This window comes from Calypte anna, chromosome 9 (genome assembly GCF_003957555.1).
Source record: "Calypte anna isolate BGI_N300 chromosome 9, bCalAnn1_v1.p, whole genome shotgun sequence".
NCBI classification, from domain to species: domain Eukaryota; kingdom Metazoa; phylum Chordata; class Aves; order Apodiformes; family Trochilidae; genus Calypte; species Calypte anna.
In genome coordinates this window covers 891,646-909,077 of record NC_044255.1, presented here as the reverse complement: position 1 = coordinate 909,077, position 17,432 = coordinate 891,646, and the positions used below count along the sequence as shown (strand labels likewise).

Below are 17,432 nucleotides of genomic sequence, written 5' to 3'. Positions count from 1 at the left end.
AGGTTTTATAAATCTTGCCAGCAGAGTACAGAGAGAGGCTTGTTCCCTCACAAGAGTTGTTGAAGCAGAGGTGCTGAACACCTTCTTTGCCTCTGTCTTTACTCCTGCAGGGTTTCCGCATGAGCCCCAGATTCATTTAGCCCCAGAAGTAGTCAAGATAGATGAGGAGCTTGACATAGGAGATGAGGATTGGGTTAGGGATCAGCTGAGTAATCTGGACATCCATAAGTCGATGGGTCCAGATGGAATGCATCCAAGGGTGCTGAGGGAACTGGTGGAGGTCATTGCTAGGCCACTCTCCATCATCTTCAGTAAGTCATGGGTAACAGGAGAGGTGCCTGAGGACTGGAGAATAGCAAATGTCACTCCAGTCTACAAAAAGGGCAAAAAGGAGGACCCGGGTAACTATAGACCGGTCAGCCTCACCTCCATCCCTGGAAAGGTGATGGAACAACTTGTTCTTGTCGCTATCTCCAGGCATATCAAGGACATGGGGGTCATCAAGAGCAGTCAGCATGGTTTTATCAAGGGTAAATCATGTTTGACTAACCTCATAGCCTTCTATGAGGAAATTACTAGGTGGATAGATGATGGAAGAGCGGTAGATGTGGTTTATCTTGATTTCAGTAAAGCATTTGACACCGTCTCTCACAGCATCCTTGTAGATAAGTTGACCAAGTGTGGGTTTGGTGATCAGGTAGTGAGGTGGATCAGGAACTGGTTGAAAGGAAGGAGTCAGAGAGTTGTAGTCAATGGGGCAGAATCTGGTTGGAGGTGTGTGACTAGTGGAGTCCCTCAGGGGTCGGTACTGGGACCAGTGTTGTTCAATATCTTCATCAACGACTTGGATGAGGGTATAGAATGTACCCTCAGCAAGTTTGCTGATGACACTAAGCTGGGAGGAGTGGCTGACACACCAGAAGGCTGTGCTGCCATTCAGAGAGACTTAGACAGGCTAGAGAGTTGGGCAGAGAGAAACATGATGAAGTTCAACAAGGGGAAGTGTAGAGTTTTGCATTTGGGGAAGAACAACACGATGTCCCAGTATAGGTTGGGGGCTGACCTGCTGGAGAGCAGTGTAGGTGAAAGAGACCTGGGGGTCCTGGTAGACAAGAGGATGACCATGAGCCAGCAATGTGCCCTTGTGGCCAAGAAGGCCAATGGCATCCTGGGGTGCATTAGGAAGGGTGTGGTTAGTAGGTCAAGAGAGGTTCTCCTCCCCCTCTATTCTGCATTGGTGAGGCCACACCTGGAGTATTGTGTCCAGTTCTGGGCCCCTCAGTTCAAGAAGGACAGGGAAGTGCTTGAAAGAGTCCAGCGCAGAGCTACGAAGATGATTAAGGGAGTGGAACATCTCCCTTATGAGGAAAGGCTGAGGGAGCTGGGTCTCTTTAGTTTGGAGAAAAGGAGACTGAGGGGTGACCTCATCAATGTTTTCAAATATGTAAGGAGCGAGTGTCAGGGAGATGGAGTTAGGCTTTTCTCAGTGATTACCAGTGATAGGACAAGGGGTAATGGGTGTAAATTGGAGCATAGGAGGTTCAAGTTGAATATTCGAAAAAATTTTTTTACTGTAAGGGTGACAGAGCCCTGGAACAGGCTGCCCAGGGGGGTCGTGGAGTCTCCTTCACTGGAGACATTCAAAACCCGTCTGGACACGTTCCTATGTGATGTACTCTAGGTGGCCCTGCTCTGGCAGGGGGGGTTGGACTAGATGATCTTTCGAGGTCCCTTCCAACCCCTAGGATTCTATGATTCTATGATTCTATGATAACTATTCTGACAAAGACTGCAATAGAGTATTTATGAGGCTTTTCCCTTCCCGCTCTACATTTTTTAATTGCCTTTACCTAGTTGCTTCTCAGATTAAAATTTCTTTAAAGGCATAGAGCAGATATGAGAAAAATCTCATCTGCATGGTCTGATGAGATTGTGCCTGTTGTTACGTTGTGCCTGTTCTTGATAGAGTTGGGGTGGTGTTTCAGTGCTCTGAAAAACAGCCTTAGCTCAGCAGAGAAATGAGGGGACAGCAGATGCAGCACACTGGAGGTGTTTGTTCCCTGGAGGGTGAGACCTTCCACAGCCTCTGGAAGTTGCTGGGAAGTGTGTGCCTCTGGACCCTGGGGGTGCAGGCTTGGGGGCAACAGCCAAGAATGGCCTTCATACCCCTACTGCTCTTTTGAGACTCAGACTTGCACAGAGGTATGGAGAGTGTAATGTGACATATACAGGAACTAACAACTGGTATTTCCAGTAAAAGACTTAGACAGGTTGCAGAGATGGGGACACAGACACCTTGAAAGTTGAGCAAGTGTTCCTAATCTATAACTCTTGGAGTTTCTAAAACACTGAATCAGTGATGTCACTGTCCTCTCCTGCCTATGACAAGAAACTAAAAATGACTTGGAAGCTCTTTGTCTTGTTTTTAGCTGCTCTTAAAGCATTGTATATGGTTCTCCTAAAAATAGGTAACAACTTATGGTAATACTAAACAAATATATACTGTAATCTGTGTGAAATAATTTCAGTCCAAACATCAGTAAGTTGCCTGTAAAGAAACTTCATTTGTTAGCATTCCTTCCTCTTCATAGAATCTCTCTTTGAGGCATTTCTCATAAATTTACTTATTCTCTCCTAAAGCTTGTAAATTCACTTCAAAACTTGTTCTGAGGCTTTTGTGTGCAAACAATTAGTTTAGTCACATTAAGAAGGATGCAGTTCCAGAACAATAGCAGTTGCTAAGTTTATTTGAAATGGTCTTGTAACCACTATTGAATACATTGTGCCTTGGTTAAAAAAAATATTTAAAAAAACCCCAGAAGCATGCAATTTCCTTTTTTCCCCTCCCTTTTCTGTCTGTATTTATGTTTAACTCAGGGCAAGAATTTTTTAATATTGTTAAAGGAAAAAATAGACATAAAAATGGCATGAATTCATGAAAGCATGGTTTTATATATAGGCATTGTCTGTAAATAAACCAAACATTCTGTATTCTAGGTAGAACAACCTTTTTTGTCTGCTCATACACATTTCAGGTACTGCCATGCACTTCCACTTCTCCTACATTTTTTGGATATGAACTGTATATTGTACCATGTTTCTGTTCTGTGTGTGCCAGATGCATAAACCATGACTCAGAAAAGCAAGGTTTTCCCCACTTTCTGTGTTAAGTCACAAACCATCCAAGCTTTGTTCTCATGGTTGTCACCATTTCACCAGAATCTTTTGGTGTTTGTATAGCTTTATACAGTATGTTGCACTTACTGTACCTGTATAGTATCCTGTCTGTATACTGTATGCACATATGTATATTCACTCATGTATGTATGTATAGTATGTTTATATATCTCTGTATATGTGTGTTTGTTCATAGTCTTTCACTAGAAATGTGTGGCTATTCATATACATTATGTGTATGCCAATTATAAATAAGTAAGAATGCCAGCACCCACTTTTGATAACCTACTTTTATTCTCATTTTGTCTTGTTAAGCAATGAAAATAAAAATGTCATGTATTTTAAAGGAGAACTCTAAAAGATTATTATTTTACTTAATTTTAATGTTTCCAGTTCTTCAGGAAAAATACTTGAACAGATCTGAAATTGCAAAGATACTTGTGTTTCTCATGACAGTTTTCTATGGTTAAAAAATGTTTGATAACAGCTCAGACCGCTTAGTTTTGGTTTTCTGTATCTTACACTGGTCAAGTGCTCCTTGTTTAGAAACCCCCTTAGCCAGCAGGACTCTTGTACTGAGAATCTCAGCTCTATTTGCAATGCAATAAATCTGGGGGGTGACCATGCCTACACCACCTTCCACATAGAAATGTTGGATAGAGAAGTGTAGGCTGGAAAGAAAGGTTTTACCAGTGCAGCCTTAGGAATGGGTGAAAATATCATGTTTTGAGTCAATGGTAAGGGAACATTATATGGGGTTTTCAGGCCTCTTACACTCCATGGTAACATATAATTGCCAGTTGATTAGGCATGTATTAAGACAGTTAATAATAATTTAATAGTCTTTTGTAAAATTATCCTTAATCAGCACGGAACTGTCTGTAGGCTCAGTTATCTGGCACTGACTTATCTTAAATAGCAAAATATCTCTGTAAACCTAGGGGACAAATGCTATACATTTTCCAGGGGAGCATGTGTTTCAGTCATTCACTGAATTGGAGCTTCAGTGATACTTCTATGTGCTTCTCTGTGAGACCTATCAGTGATGCATTGGTTTCCTTTAAAGTTAGGTTTATCATGGTATTTGCTTGCCCAGCTGGAACAGTCTTTGTGTGGTAAGTCACTGCAGCAGAGTAGTAGCAGCTACTTAGAAAAATCTTAGAAGACAGATCTTCATGCAGGAAAACCTAAGGACCTTGTTGAATGACAGAGTTGTTGCTATGAAAAGCCAGCTAAAATCTCATATTAGAAAATACTTTCCATTTAGAATTAATTCACTAGAATGATACCCTGCAGGTAAATGCAAAATGCAGTTAGCAGGAGCAATTTGCATCACTGAACTCTAGCAAGAGTGTTCTGTCCTTTTTCCCTCCTGTGACTGACCTAATACAATATTGAATTTTCCTGTCTTTTTTTTTACGGTGACAGGATGTATCATAGTGGGTTGCCTGAGCTCTGCATTTATTGCTTAAAGAAGACATAACTTAAGCTTTGATTTTTTCATGAGTGATCTCAACAGACATGCACAGTGGATGAGGTGCACGGGACAATTTACACAATATCCCTAATATTAATTACTTTACATGCTTTTATTTTAAAAATACTAGCAATTGCAGGAGGTGTTCATCAGTAGTAGATCATGCAGTACAATTCAGGCAGTTGTTTGGTGTTAAGAAGTCATGCTTAAGATGAGAAGAAAACATGTTTCCAAGTAAGATAATAATGCAAGTTCAGGAAGATCTGTAGCTAGAGTGATGGCAAGTATGAAAATGGAAAGCAGCATGGTGAATATATGATTTAAATTTTGCTTTATTGACAGCCTCAGCAGTAACCAAAGGGTTACCAGAAAACTTGAGACATAGGAGTGTGTGCAGTGCTGGTTCTGTGTAAAGTAACTGTGACATTTAGCAATTGGAGGCAATGAATCATGAAAATGGAGGTCTGGAATAAGAGGTGCTGATGGTTTACTAACCATCTGCTAATTTAATTTTAGAATAAGTATTTATTGTTCCTAATATTGAATCTCTGGAAATTCTTGGCTTTCCAAAGATTCTTGTCAGTTATTGGTAAGTGGTGGATTAGTCAGGCCATAGAGCACAAGAAGATGTAATGAGTCTTAAAGTGGGTGCTATATTTGAAGAAAAGTGTCCAGTGCATCATGTAATTACATTAAATAGTAAACCAGTTTTTACAGGAAGTCTAGTTTTATTTTTTTTTTTCTGTAGTAGTATCTTTTGTAAGAAAACCTATTTCCAGGCAGAAAAAGAAAAAAAGGATTTTTGAAGGGCTGGAGAGGGTAGTTTGTGTAGCACTTAGCACCTCTTATGTGCTTGTATTTGCAAGTATGCAGATACACAAAGATCATTTAATGTGGTTGCTGGCATAGTAGGACACCTTCTAGAAGACATCTCAGATACTTCTAGAAAAGAATTTGCAGCTGCATTATCTGATATCCCCAAGAAGCATTGCCATGCACTATGGTTTGCATGGAGAGTGTCTGCTTTCACAGCTCACCTTGCACATTCTGCGTGTTGCTGAACATATTGTTGCTTTTAGTCACCTTTGTATTAATAACACATTGCTATTTTGAATTTAGCATTAACGGGAGAATGGGTCAGCAGTACAGAGCTGTGTGAGTGTCTAACTGTCCTGGGTCAAATGATGCTGTCTTTCATGTTAATATTATTCCAGAGAACCTCTGTTGGAGAGAGAGAAATGACTGCAGATTTAGCCTGTAGTTTTATCCTCACCGACTTGTGCAGCCACTGGAGGTAACAACATTCAACTACAGTGCAATGGTTATAGCTAACACATAGCAAAAGAAATCTTGTCCAACATAGCTTGCCAAGTGCTCTTCTGAAGGCTTTTTAAATTATTTGAGGGGGTTTTTAATATTTGTTTGACCAAGCTGTAGTCAAACTCTCGGACTCCTGAAGTCAGCTGGTAACATTCCGTTTGGCTTCAAGTGGGTGAGGATCTCACCGCTCACATTTTCTGAAACCTGATTCTGCCTGAACTCTGCCTTTGGACAACTCTCTTTTTGCAAACACGGGCTGAGAACCTCTGCATCGAGCTAGGAGTATCAGATAGCAGATCTTGAAGTAACTGTTGCTACTTAACATAGCCCTTCGCCTCTTACCCCCTGGGCAGATGTCTGCCTTCTAGGAGTGGGATTTCACACCCTCCCGACTGGAAATAACCTTACCCGGCCAGATGGCTGGGACCCATCTGCAGCAGAGAAAGTGTCGTCAAGAGTTACAGTGGGAAGGACAGTTTGGAAACTCCAGTTTGAGAACAGGCAGGAGGGAGGAGTGTACCTTTGCCTCCCAGAGGATGGTAAGTGGCTTTCAGAAAGCCTTTCTTCTTCACTTACTGTAGGCTGCCAAACCAACCCAGCATGCTTGGCACTGCTGAATGATGTGTAAGCACTGCTCACACATTGCACTGTTAGAGCTTGCTTTGTTTACAGATTCAGGAGACATTTCTGATAATCTCCTCCAAACGTTGCTGATATATTTTATTTCATTATATTTTGCGTTGGTTTTAAGATCACTTTGTCATAGCCTCATGTTGGCAGTTGGGCTTTCACTTTATTTTTGATATACAGTTGTTACAAAGGTCGTTTGTATGTGACCTCTGTGACTACACACCTGTGATGTGGTTTTCCCCATCCTTCCTTTAAATGACCACTTGGCCTCTCTGCCCATCCAGCAGGTGAGGGAGACACAGGGGCCAGAAGAGAACAGCATCTTCCTCAGCCCCATAACCTCTACAAGTTTTGGCACAGTAAGTGGCAACTGTTATATTACTAGGAAAAAATTATGGAAGCACCACTGATTCATGGGGCTCTCTTATTATCCAAAGCTTCTGGTTACACTTCAAACAAACCAGCAGCATTAAAAATAGGCAAACCAAGCACATGTTAGCCAAGATGCCTAAAGCCTTCTTGCAAAATATAGTGGGAAATAATTTTTTTGGTCATTAAAGGTTAATGCTGCACTCATGAAAGGGTCCACAGCATGAAATACCAGGTGGTCAACTCATGTTTTAGAAAAGCTTCTTCTAAAATGAGTGAGAAGGGGCAACATTCTCTAATTTACTAGTAATAGTGATGTCTACTATGTTCCAAACGTTTCTTTTCCCCATGGAATTCTTAGCAGCACACGTTTTCAAGGGCAGTTATGTGCAAGATTATAGCTTATCTTTCTTGAAATGCCTTTCAGCACTAGGAATTAGCATTTTACTTACCCTTCACCTCTCTGGTCTGACTTGAGAGAAGCAGAATGGCTCCTAGCACTTGCTCTTCTCATCCTGGTGTGCAGGACTCGAAACTGAAGCGAGGTGAGGCTCCATCTGAGACAAGAGGATATGAGTGGGATTTACATAGCACATACATCTTTATCTTTTTTTAATATTTTTTTTTCCCTGAAAAAGGGCATTACCTATCTATTTATCTGTTACACCACGAGCAAGTAAAATTTTCTCACCTAAGAAAAGTAGTCCTGGGCCTTGCGCTGAGTATTTTTCAGTCTCATTTCCATATTTTTCTTGTCATACTCCTAGGGTTTGTTTTGGGTTTTTTTGTGGGGTTTTTTTGTTTTTTTTCAAAGATTATGCTACATGGGACCGTTTGATTTGTACAGAATTTAAAGGTGTTGACATATTTTTTTTTTTAGTAGCCTATATGTGTTCAGTAACTTCCATGGACGTAGTTGTGTACAGTATTGATGCACTTCATCTGGTGTTCCATATGGTCAAAGTCCCATTCTTGAAGGGCCAGAAGATCATAGTTCATATTGTTAAACACCAACAAAAAGATACCAGATGTTTGCTACACCTACTGACCCAAGATAGCAGGTGTGCCAAGTTGTATCCATCAGTAACTGCTGACTTGTATTATTAGAGGGTATTTTTTCTATCTGTTTTTCCTTCTATAACTATTTTCCTTGCCAAACCAAACTAACCTACTTAGTTAAGAATAAGGGAAGAATTATATTCATTTAAATGTCTTTTTTTTATGCACCCATATTTTGAGCACTTTTATGAGGCTGCCAGGCACAGTGCTGGCAGGAGCTGCACTGGCATCACTCTGCAGGCAGTGGTGGGGGAGACTGGGGCTGGGTCAGAGCCCATGCCAGGGCAATAGGAAACAGAAATAGTCTGCTGTGACACCAGTGAGTTCCTGGCAGTGTGAGTCATTGCCTGTTCCCCAAAGCCTGGTTTGAGTTTTCCCTGAGATTATTTCTCAGTAAACTTTGATGTGGCAGAGAGCTCTGGCATGTACTGACCTCTGGCTTTAGTACTGACTCCTGTCCTTTAAAAGTAATTGTACTGATGCTCTGCCTGTCAAACCTCTGCTCCAAGACAGTTCTGTGATTTAGTTAAGGGCAATCTAATTTAAGCCATGAATATATATTTGGAAATCATTGTGACTTCTACTTACTTTTCTGGAATTATTCAGAATTTTGAGGCAAGAAGAAATGAAGTAAGGCCCACTGCTGGAGGCACCCACACACAAAAATCCATCACTTGCACTTGGTAGAGAAGGAAAGTAATTTGTCTCTCAGATCTTCATAAAGCATTAAAACTCTCACCAGAAGTGATCTTTTTTTGTTGTTTGGTTGATTGTGGTTTTGTTTATTTTTTTATACTTTGGAAGGTTTTGTTATTGAAATGTTTTGAGTTGTTTTTTTGTTTTAAAGTTGCTGGGTTTTCTTAGTTGAAATTTACTATTACAGCATGACTTCTTTCTCTGTTGCACTGCCAAAATAGAATTTTCTGACATTTTGGGAAGGGCAGATAATAAAAGTAAGGTGGCAACATGCATCAATTTCTTATGAGGTCTTTCAGGAAGTTGGTGATTAAAACTACATCGGAGAATTCAGTTTTGAATAGTGGAAGAAGTTTCTTACTTTTTGTTGATCAAGTTCAATTTGCTTTAAAGCAGATTTTTGAGGAAAACTATAGAATAATGAATAATGGAAGTGTTAGTGTGTCTACCAGGAACTCATTAGACATCTTCATTTACACCTGTGCTCAGCCACGTTCAGGTGAATTTATCCACCCACTCTGTGTTCCTGTACGGTTCCTAAATGCCAGGTAATCACCCAGCTTAGGCACAAAGGTTTGAACCTACCTCCCACACCTCCTAGGGAAATGTCCAAACTTCTGGGCCTTGGGGTAGTGTTTTCCTTCACTCCTTTACTCTTATTTTATATGATATTTTGTCTTTGGCTTCAGATAATTTAATGAGTGGAAATTCCATTTAAAAAAAAAATCATGTGCAATCAATGCAATCAATGTGCAATCAATTTCATCATTCAGAGGAGATTATGTGATATAGAGCTTGATACTCATCTTGGAGTCTCCAGGAGATCCCTCCCTACAATCCTAACATTAGTTACTGGCTCTTTCTTCCCTTTTTAATAAGAACAGGCTTCAGGCCAAGACTCTATGCTCACAACCAAGTTTGTTCCTCCTGTGCTGTGTGTGTCTCGCTGGATCTTACCTAATGGGCTTTGTACCTGTGTCCACACCTGTAGCCCAGCTCAGACATGCTCTGACTGATCCCCACATGCTATGGACCTCACATGGCAGAGCCATATAGCTGCATTATGCTATGGATGCTCTACCTTTTCTAACTGGCTTGTAACATCATTCATTTTTGTGCTCATCACACCAAACAAATGGTGTTATAGTGTAGCAGGGATATTATCAACCTGGTGCATGACCAGAGGAGCAAGCTGAAGCCAAAGCACCTGGTTACCTCGTTACACTACACACTAGAGCTAGGCAAAATATAAAATAAAATACTTTAACACTTGTTCTCACCTGTGTGTTCACTTAGTCTATTTCAGCAAATGACTTTGCACTTATTAGTTTAGTAGAACTAAACTATTTGCACTAACTTTGCACTTAGTAGAACTTTCATGATGCACAAACCTGAATGTCGTTACAAGAGAGGCACGTGCTGCTTAGGCTGTACATCTAAGTGTTTAGCCATGAAATAAAGAAAGATTTAGCCATCAAATAAAAATCACCTTTCCAAGATGACAAATAGTCTTGAAAACCTGCGTCTGGGAAAGTGGAGGAACTCAGACTCTTCATAATAAATGAATCACTTTCTGCCACACAATATGGTGGCCACTGTAAAAAGGAATTGTCGAGCTGCCTGCACCAGGTTTATTTTAGAAGCTCTTTTGCAGGGGGTGGCAGAGTGTCTGTGTAACTGATACATTCTGCAACACCATTTCTATCTTTGGGAAGCTGCAACTGGTATTTTACAGCTTACCATGTCAAAATCCTGTGTCAGTCCCCCTGAATTCCATGAAGGAGATGAGCTACTGGAAGGCACTGGTACCAATGGCACTGCAGGTAGTGCAGTGGCAAGAGTGGGGGTGATGTGTATGTCACACTCTCATGGTGACTTTCCTATGGGCTGCAGGTTGTCCTTGTCATGTGCAGTGACTGGAGCATGCAGCCTGCTATAAGAATTTAGTGTTGGCACATGCTCTGTTTACTTATATGTTGAGGTATATGAGAGAAGGTATTTCCCAATGCCTAAGAGGAGGAAAGCCACACTTGAGCACCATTGTCATCAAATCCATCAGGGAAGCTGATGTGCAGCTCTGTGTTGTGGATGCCTTTTGTGATGAATTGTGTGCACACTGTGCCTGTCCTGCTCCACACAGGAGGACCCATCCTCAATGAAGACACTGCTGTGTAAGTACTAACCTGTCAGTGATGAGTAGAGTGGCAGAAAATCTCTCTCAGGTAGAGCCTTGTCCAAAGACCTCAGAGCTGGGGAGTGTGGAGGCACATCTCGAGTTCATTTGGAGAGTTTTGGACGAGGTCTGGGCACCCAAAGGGACAAAGTCTCATGGCCAGGGTGGATGACACGGTTCGTACCTGCCCGCACCTCAGTAATTGTTAGATCACTCCTGAAATTAAAAACAAATACTCAGTTATGAAAAGCAGGCATAGAAGGCTTCCAGAGGTCTTTCAGTTCAGCCATTCAGGAGGAAACACTGCAGATACATTGCCTATGTAATTCTATATTCATAAGAACATTGAAGAATAACATTCATATTGTGGTTTAAACATGTTCTACTCAAAGTACTATCAAATCTATAAGGTAAGCATGACTTTGTTTTGATGCAGAGAAAGGTAATTATCTGATATTCCTTTATTTTAGGTTACCCCTTAAAAACATTTTTTATGAAGATATTTGAAAAAATATGTATATTTCTATATTCTGGTTATTTTTCTGTTTAAGTACATCATTTATTATTACTTTGTCCTGTAGGCTTGCTCAGAATTATTTGTTTTGCTTAGTTTCCTGCTATGAATCTGAGTATTTTCTCTATCTATAATAACTGCTAAGTAAGATTCAAGCTGACCACAAGAACTACTGAGATTCATGGAAGTTTCTGTACAGGCCTCTAAGACCAGTCCCCACTTCTAGTGTCCTGGTGTATACCCACCCTTGGCATTCTTAAGATTTTTGAATGAAAGGCATATGCATTATTAACTGTACTCAAACACTCTGAATAATAAGCATGCATTTCTTTCATGAATCATAAAATGCTGCCAAAGTACTACTGTACATGTGCATTTCCATGACAAGATCAGAGATGTACTTGGACAGCCCTGCTAATGCAAGGCGTGTGTTTACTAACACGCAAATCCTTAATTTTTGGTTAATATGAAAAATAAATGTCGGGAGACTCAAGACATCACTTCAAATCTGCAAAGCAAGTTTGGAGAGGAAGTTCTCTGATCTGCAGGTAGGCAGTATGTCATTCAAATGCAACAAACCCTTTCAGGATAGTTTAATATTAGTGATTTTGGTTCCAGTTGAAAGCCTTTGAAGACACATTTTCAGTCATGGGAGCACCCCACTGAACTGAAATGAAGGCACAATTGCAGGCTTCAGAGGGGCTGGGGCATGTACTGACAACTAAACATATGCTAACCTCCTGCTTTGGATAAGGATCATGTTTTCAAATATTCTACATGCATGAAAATGGAGTTTCTAAATTCTTGGTGCCTTCCAGTGAATGAAATATCACCACAGGGAAGCATAGGTTAATCCATATCATTTGCATGGGGTTCATTAAATCATTTTACAAAAAAAAAACAACCAACCAACACAGATATATTTAGATGGATACTCAGAAGTGTTAGCACCATGCTTTTAATGTGACAGACTGCATTTGGGAAGCAATATAAAACATGGTTTTCAGTGTACAGAGTTTTTTAGTTCTACACTGAAGGATGTTGTTAAGATCCATGTGCTTTTTTAAGATCTATTCCATCATTTAAAATCCAACTAATACTAGTTTGTTGAAAACTTCTGGTGCTCTGGAGAAGTTAAAAAGGGAACCTTTTGTTATGCTTTTTTTCCTTAAAGTAGTTGTTAGAAGTAAAGTCTGACTTGGATCCTTTTGTTGGTGCAGAGAGTTTTTTGTTCCTCAAACAAATGAGTGTCTTTCAAATAAGAGTAATGTCAACCTTGCAAAGACATAACAATCTATGACCAAACACTTATTTGTATATTTTTTCCCCTCTTTTCTTTTTCCTTCTTTTCTTTCTCTTCATGTCCCCATCCCTCCACACTCTCCCACCCTCTCCCACCCTCCATCCCCCATAGGTGACATGTATGCAGTGGTTGCAAGGGGACCATACAATGCTGGATATGATTGAGAAAAAACGTTGCCTCTGCAAAGAAATAAAAGCCCGACAGAAATCAGAAAAAGGACTCTGCAAACAGGAGAGTATGCCTATTTTGCCAAGTTGGAAAAAGAACACTGGGACCAAGAAATACAGCCCTCCTCCTTATTCCAAACAACAAACAGTGTTCTGGGACACTGCAATTTGACAGGAGTGTGGAGGATGCCCTCTCCACTGTGTTGCACCATGCACAGGTAGCCTGCTTTCTTAATAAGGCAAAGGCTCTAACATAAGACTTACCTGCAGGTGGTGAACTTCCTAGGAAAAATTACCACACTGATACAGTGCTCACCTGTCAATCATGAAAGAGATTTGAGTTTCCGACTGGATTAAGGCGTATTCATCCAGGATTTTTTTGGATCCAGAAGATATCAAAATGTAAATATTTCGCCAATATATCGAAAACACCCAACTAATACACTATTTAAATATATATATATATATATATAATTTCAAAAATTTATGAAGAATTTTACTATATAATGTTACTGTTATGCTGTTTTATTACCTATTTTATATGTGGTATTCTGATGTTCCCCCTCCCGTTTTATTTTTCTTACCTGCCTAGATTTGGCCTCTGTACTAAAGCATGTGGTCGTACATTTTGTTGAACAGGACAATGTACAAAACAGCTCAGTGCTTGGGCTGTAGAGGTTGCCTGGAGTCATACTCAGTAGGTGTCCTTAGCCTATGGAGGGCGTGGGCTGGGCAAGGAGAGAGTTTGAGTTGGAAACAAAATAACCGCAAGCAATGCAAATGGAAGTGCTTAAGGCGGACGCCCGAGTTGGCGTTAGATTGTTCTGCATCGTTTTTCTCATAAAATTAATCTGGTAAATTGCTCTTGGTTTTATACGAGTCAGTCACTGAAGTTTCTTAGCCAAGAACCTAAATTTTCAGCAGAAAAGCCTGCAGCAGAAACTCTTCCTTCATCATACTCAGCTGCCTAGCGGAGACCATGGTTCACTGTGACAAACCAAGCAGACCCATCCACCCAGCGGGTTAAGGCAGTGGCACTGCAGCCCCGGTTCCTGTCCACATTTGTCTTTGGTCCAGAGAATAAAGGCGGAAAAAATCTGTTTACATGTTTATTATTTTTCAATCCAGCAACACATCCTTACTTTAAGCTGTGTCAGATTTCCATGTGTTGTTTGTAAAGGCTGGAATTCAGATCCTGTGGAAGCCAGCAGGGGAACCCCTCTTGATTTCATCTGGTTTTGAAGCAGAGGCCCTGAGTGTGCCGTTTCTTCCTCCTGGCTGCTTCTCTAATTGGCTTACAATCCTCTGTTATAATTATATTACACCCAGTTTAACAGGATATTATGTCATGACCAAAGAATTATGACCTCCTGGTTTTAACAGGAGAAAGAGATGGCTTATACTGATGATGAGGGTTAAATCCACGCGGTGAAATATCTTCCAAAAGGATCTGTCGAGAATGAGGGAAACTTGTACTTCTGTGGAGTAGGGAAAAAAAAAAGATCTATGGCATATATTTTGTATATTTAAATTTCTATCTATGCGTCTGAAGTTTGGTAGCACAAATATCCCTCTTTAAAACAATCATTTTAATATTATATTTGTCAAGAAGAAAAGGTGTGTTGTTTGAAACTTCTTATTATATTGGCTTTTCTTTGAAATTGTATTGACAGCGTTGCCACAGCTGTAATTGCTGATCAAAAAAACCAAAAATAGAAGGTTTTTGTAATCTATATTGCTAAAGTTTGAGCCTGAGTAATGTTTTATCAGTAGTAGTTTCTTTTCAGCCTCTGAAATAAAGTTTTTAAATATTTTATATCTAATTAACTAATGTATATTTTGATGTCCAAACTGAGATTTCTGTAAGAGGTAAAGTGTGTGTTTATATGTGTGTATGTATATTAGCATTATTGTGTATGTATATATGCATATGTGTACACACACATATATATATGCATGTATCTCTCTATATATACTCACAGATGTATGCATACAAATATACCCACCTACATTAATTATTGGTGTGTATTATGAATATACAGTGGCTGGAATGGGTATGCAATTGAAATGCAGATTTAAAGAGCCCCTCACAGTCAAAATGATAGAGGGCATGAAAACACCCAGAGGCTGTGAAGGACTCTTTGAATACATGTTACCTCCAAAAGACAACAACTGTATATTCTGCTTATTCTCTCTTTTTTTTTTAAAGAAAGAAAATGGCAGAAGAAAAAGCCCAGAGATCTCACAAAGTTCCAGAATCTGCTGGAAAGAAGACGACTTGTTGGTCGTGAGAAATCTGTTGAGATAACAGGTTCATTGTCCAGAAAGTGTTTATGCTTTGTCTTCCTTGTTACGTGGCAAGAGAAGAATTTCTCGTAACCATGTGTGAAATGCTTAGCTCAACCCCTTCCCCCTGCTGCATTAAGTCTCTGGTGACAAAACAAAAGTCAGCATTCAGTCAGTCTTGATACTCCTTCTCTGCACTGGTCTCTTCCTGGAGCACCTGTTTAAATCCTGGGGAAGCACCCATTTTGCAACCTGGCCCAGTGGGTGCTCACGGGTGCTGCAATGCCAGGGCCCTTTTGGGGGAGGCAAAGGTTAAACAATTAGGTGTTTAATAGTGTTTGTACGTATTGTGTCCTTTTCATATCAGTGCCCAGTAGGAATAATGTCAGGGAACTGAGGCATTCTTGTCCCAAGAAGACTTGCTTGTACACTTAGCCAATCACACAACCACTTCTTGCTTTGTTTTTATTGCTCAACACTATTTATGTTGTCCTTCCTAAATAGCTGCCCGTGTGCTTCCAGACCTCCATTGTATCCCATGGAAACAATGGCTTTTTGTTTTAGAGCGTGACAGTACATGAAAAAGTAAAATATAACTTAGCACTTACCTTCAAAGCACTTTAGAAATGTGAACAAAACTTCACGCTTGGGAGAATAATTCCACAGAGGAGGGAAGTGAGGCTCAGATGGAATCATTACCAAAGGCCATGGACAGAGCCAGGTCAAGACAGAGGCCACCATCTTGTCCTGTGCCCGCTGGCCCACCCCATCGCTTGAGTAAAAGGCAGATGGCACTGCTGAGAGCGTGCCATGGAAATGCTGTTCAACGTTTTCTACATCTCCTCTTGTCTCAGCAGTTTCTGTGTCACAGGGTGAATGACAGTGCTTAGTTACGGTCATTAAAGCTGTAGTCTGTATAAATATGCAATCTGTATATACATACAGATCACGTATATACACACACTTGTGAAGACTGTATATATGAAATTGTTTGGTATGCACTTATTTTGCTTTAAACTCCTGAAGTTGAACATTATAGTGTAGCAATTTGTGTAAAGTGCACTGTGATTTCAAGAAAGCACAGTAAAGTCACAGGTCTTGTTATTCTTGCACTAAAAATGTGTTTACCTATATTAGCCAATGTATGTCTACTTTATTGCTACTTTTGGCAAACTAAAGCAAATGGTATATGGGGTTCTTTTTGTTTGGGTCATTTATTTTTAAGTGGACAACGGCACTATGTTTCTAAATGACAGGGTTTTTAAATAAAATGAAATCATTCTGTGTTCATTCCGATGTAATACATTTACCAATATCTTGAAACTGAATGTCATGTTGCTTTTTTCATATTTCATTAGAAATTGTCAGGTATGTGCCTGAAATTGTGTAGGAGTAAGGAGTAGCTAGAGGCTAACTGTAATCATATATTATTAGCCGTTTCTATATACACAGTATAAATACATATTAATTTTCTTTTCATTTTTGTACTTGATTTTTTTAGGTAAGATGTAATTAAATGTACTTTGATACTTCTGAAGTAATAAGATGTTGTTTGAAGATCAATTCTGCTTTCTTTAGTGCATTGACAATATTTTACAATAATTTAGTGCTTATTTATTTGTGCTCCGGTGTAATTATAATAAAAAGCAATAGTTTAAAATACTGGACTGTTCATTTTCATTTGATGGTTTCAATTTAGAGCTTGAATATTCACTAGGGTCTAGACAGAGATTCCTGGGAAGAGAAGTTAAGTCATACATGTATATTGATTGCATTCTCTAGACATGTTTTTAGTCACAGTGTTTTGGAGGACATTAATGGATCGCTTTAAAAGATTAATATTTGCAAGCCAGGCCTGGTTGCTAATGCCCTGAGTGCCACCCTTAACTAATCATGAGAATAAGATTTCTCTGAAGAGTAGAGATAAGTTTTTCTGCAAGTACCATTCACAGTTTGGGATGCTCACTTCAAAGATCTTCATTTGCAGAATGTCCACGAATGGAGAAATTAGCAGAACTTTTTACAGGCATTTCTCTGGATCTGAAAGAGGAAGAGATTTTGTCAGCTCAAGAGCCAGATTGCTGTCTGTAATCTATGGTGGGACAGTTCATGAAGTCCTGTGTCCTAGTTCATTTCTAAAGACTTTCCAGGATGAAAACAGCACCTAACCAGAAAAGGAATGAAAGGGGAGGATTGCCAAATGCAGCAGTGAGCATATATATGGGGCAAAATCAGATTTTTCCCTGTTTGAAATACATGTA

At 39.8% G+C, this 17,432-nt stretch overlaps 1 protein-coding gene across 3 annotated transcripts in view; it reads left to right on the top strand.

The window, feature by feature from the left end:
- Positions 1 to 16,831, top strand: part of NYAP2 (neuronal tyrosine-phosphorylated phosphoinositide-3-kinase adaptor 2) — a 129,492-nt gene extending 112,661 nt beyond the window's left edge. Inside the window, exon 9 of one of the 3 annotated variants that reach the window (XM_030456322.1) lies at positions 12,830 to 16,831. In XM_030456322.1, the coding sequence (XP_030312182.1) occupies positions 12,830 to 13,057 (228 nt within the window). In that variant the 3' untranslated portion in view covers positions 13,058 to 16,831. The remainder of the gene's footprint in view (positions 1 to 12,829) is intronic. The other 2 variants (XM_030456324.1, XM_030456323.1) reach the window with 2 other exon arrangements.
- Positions 16,832 to 17,432: the final 601 nt, after the last annotated feature.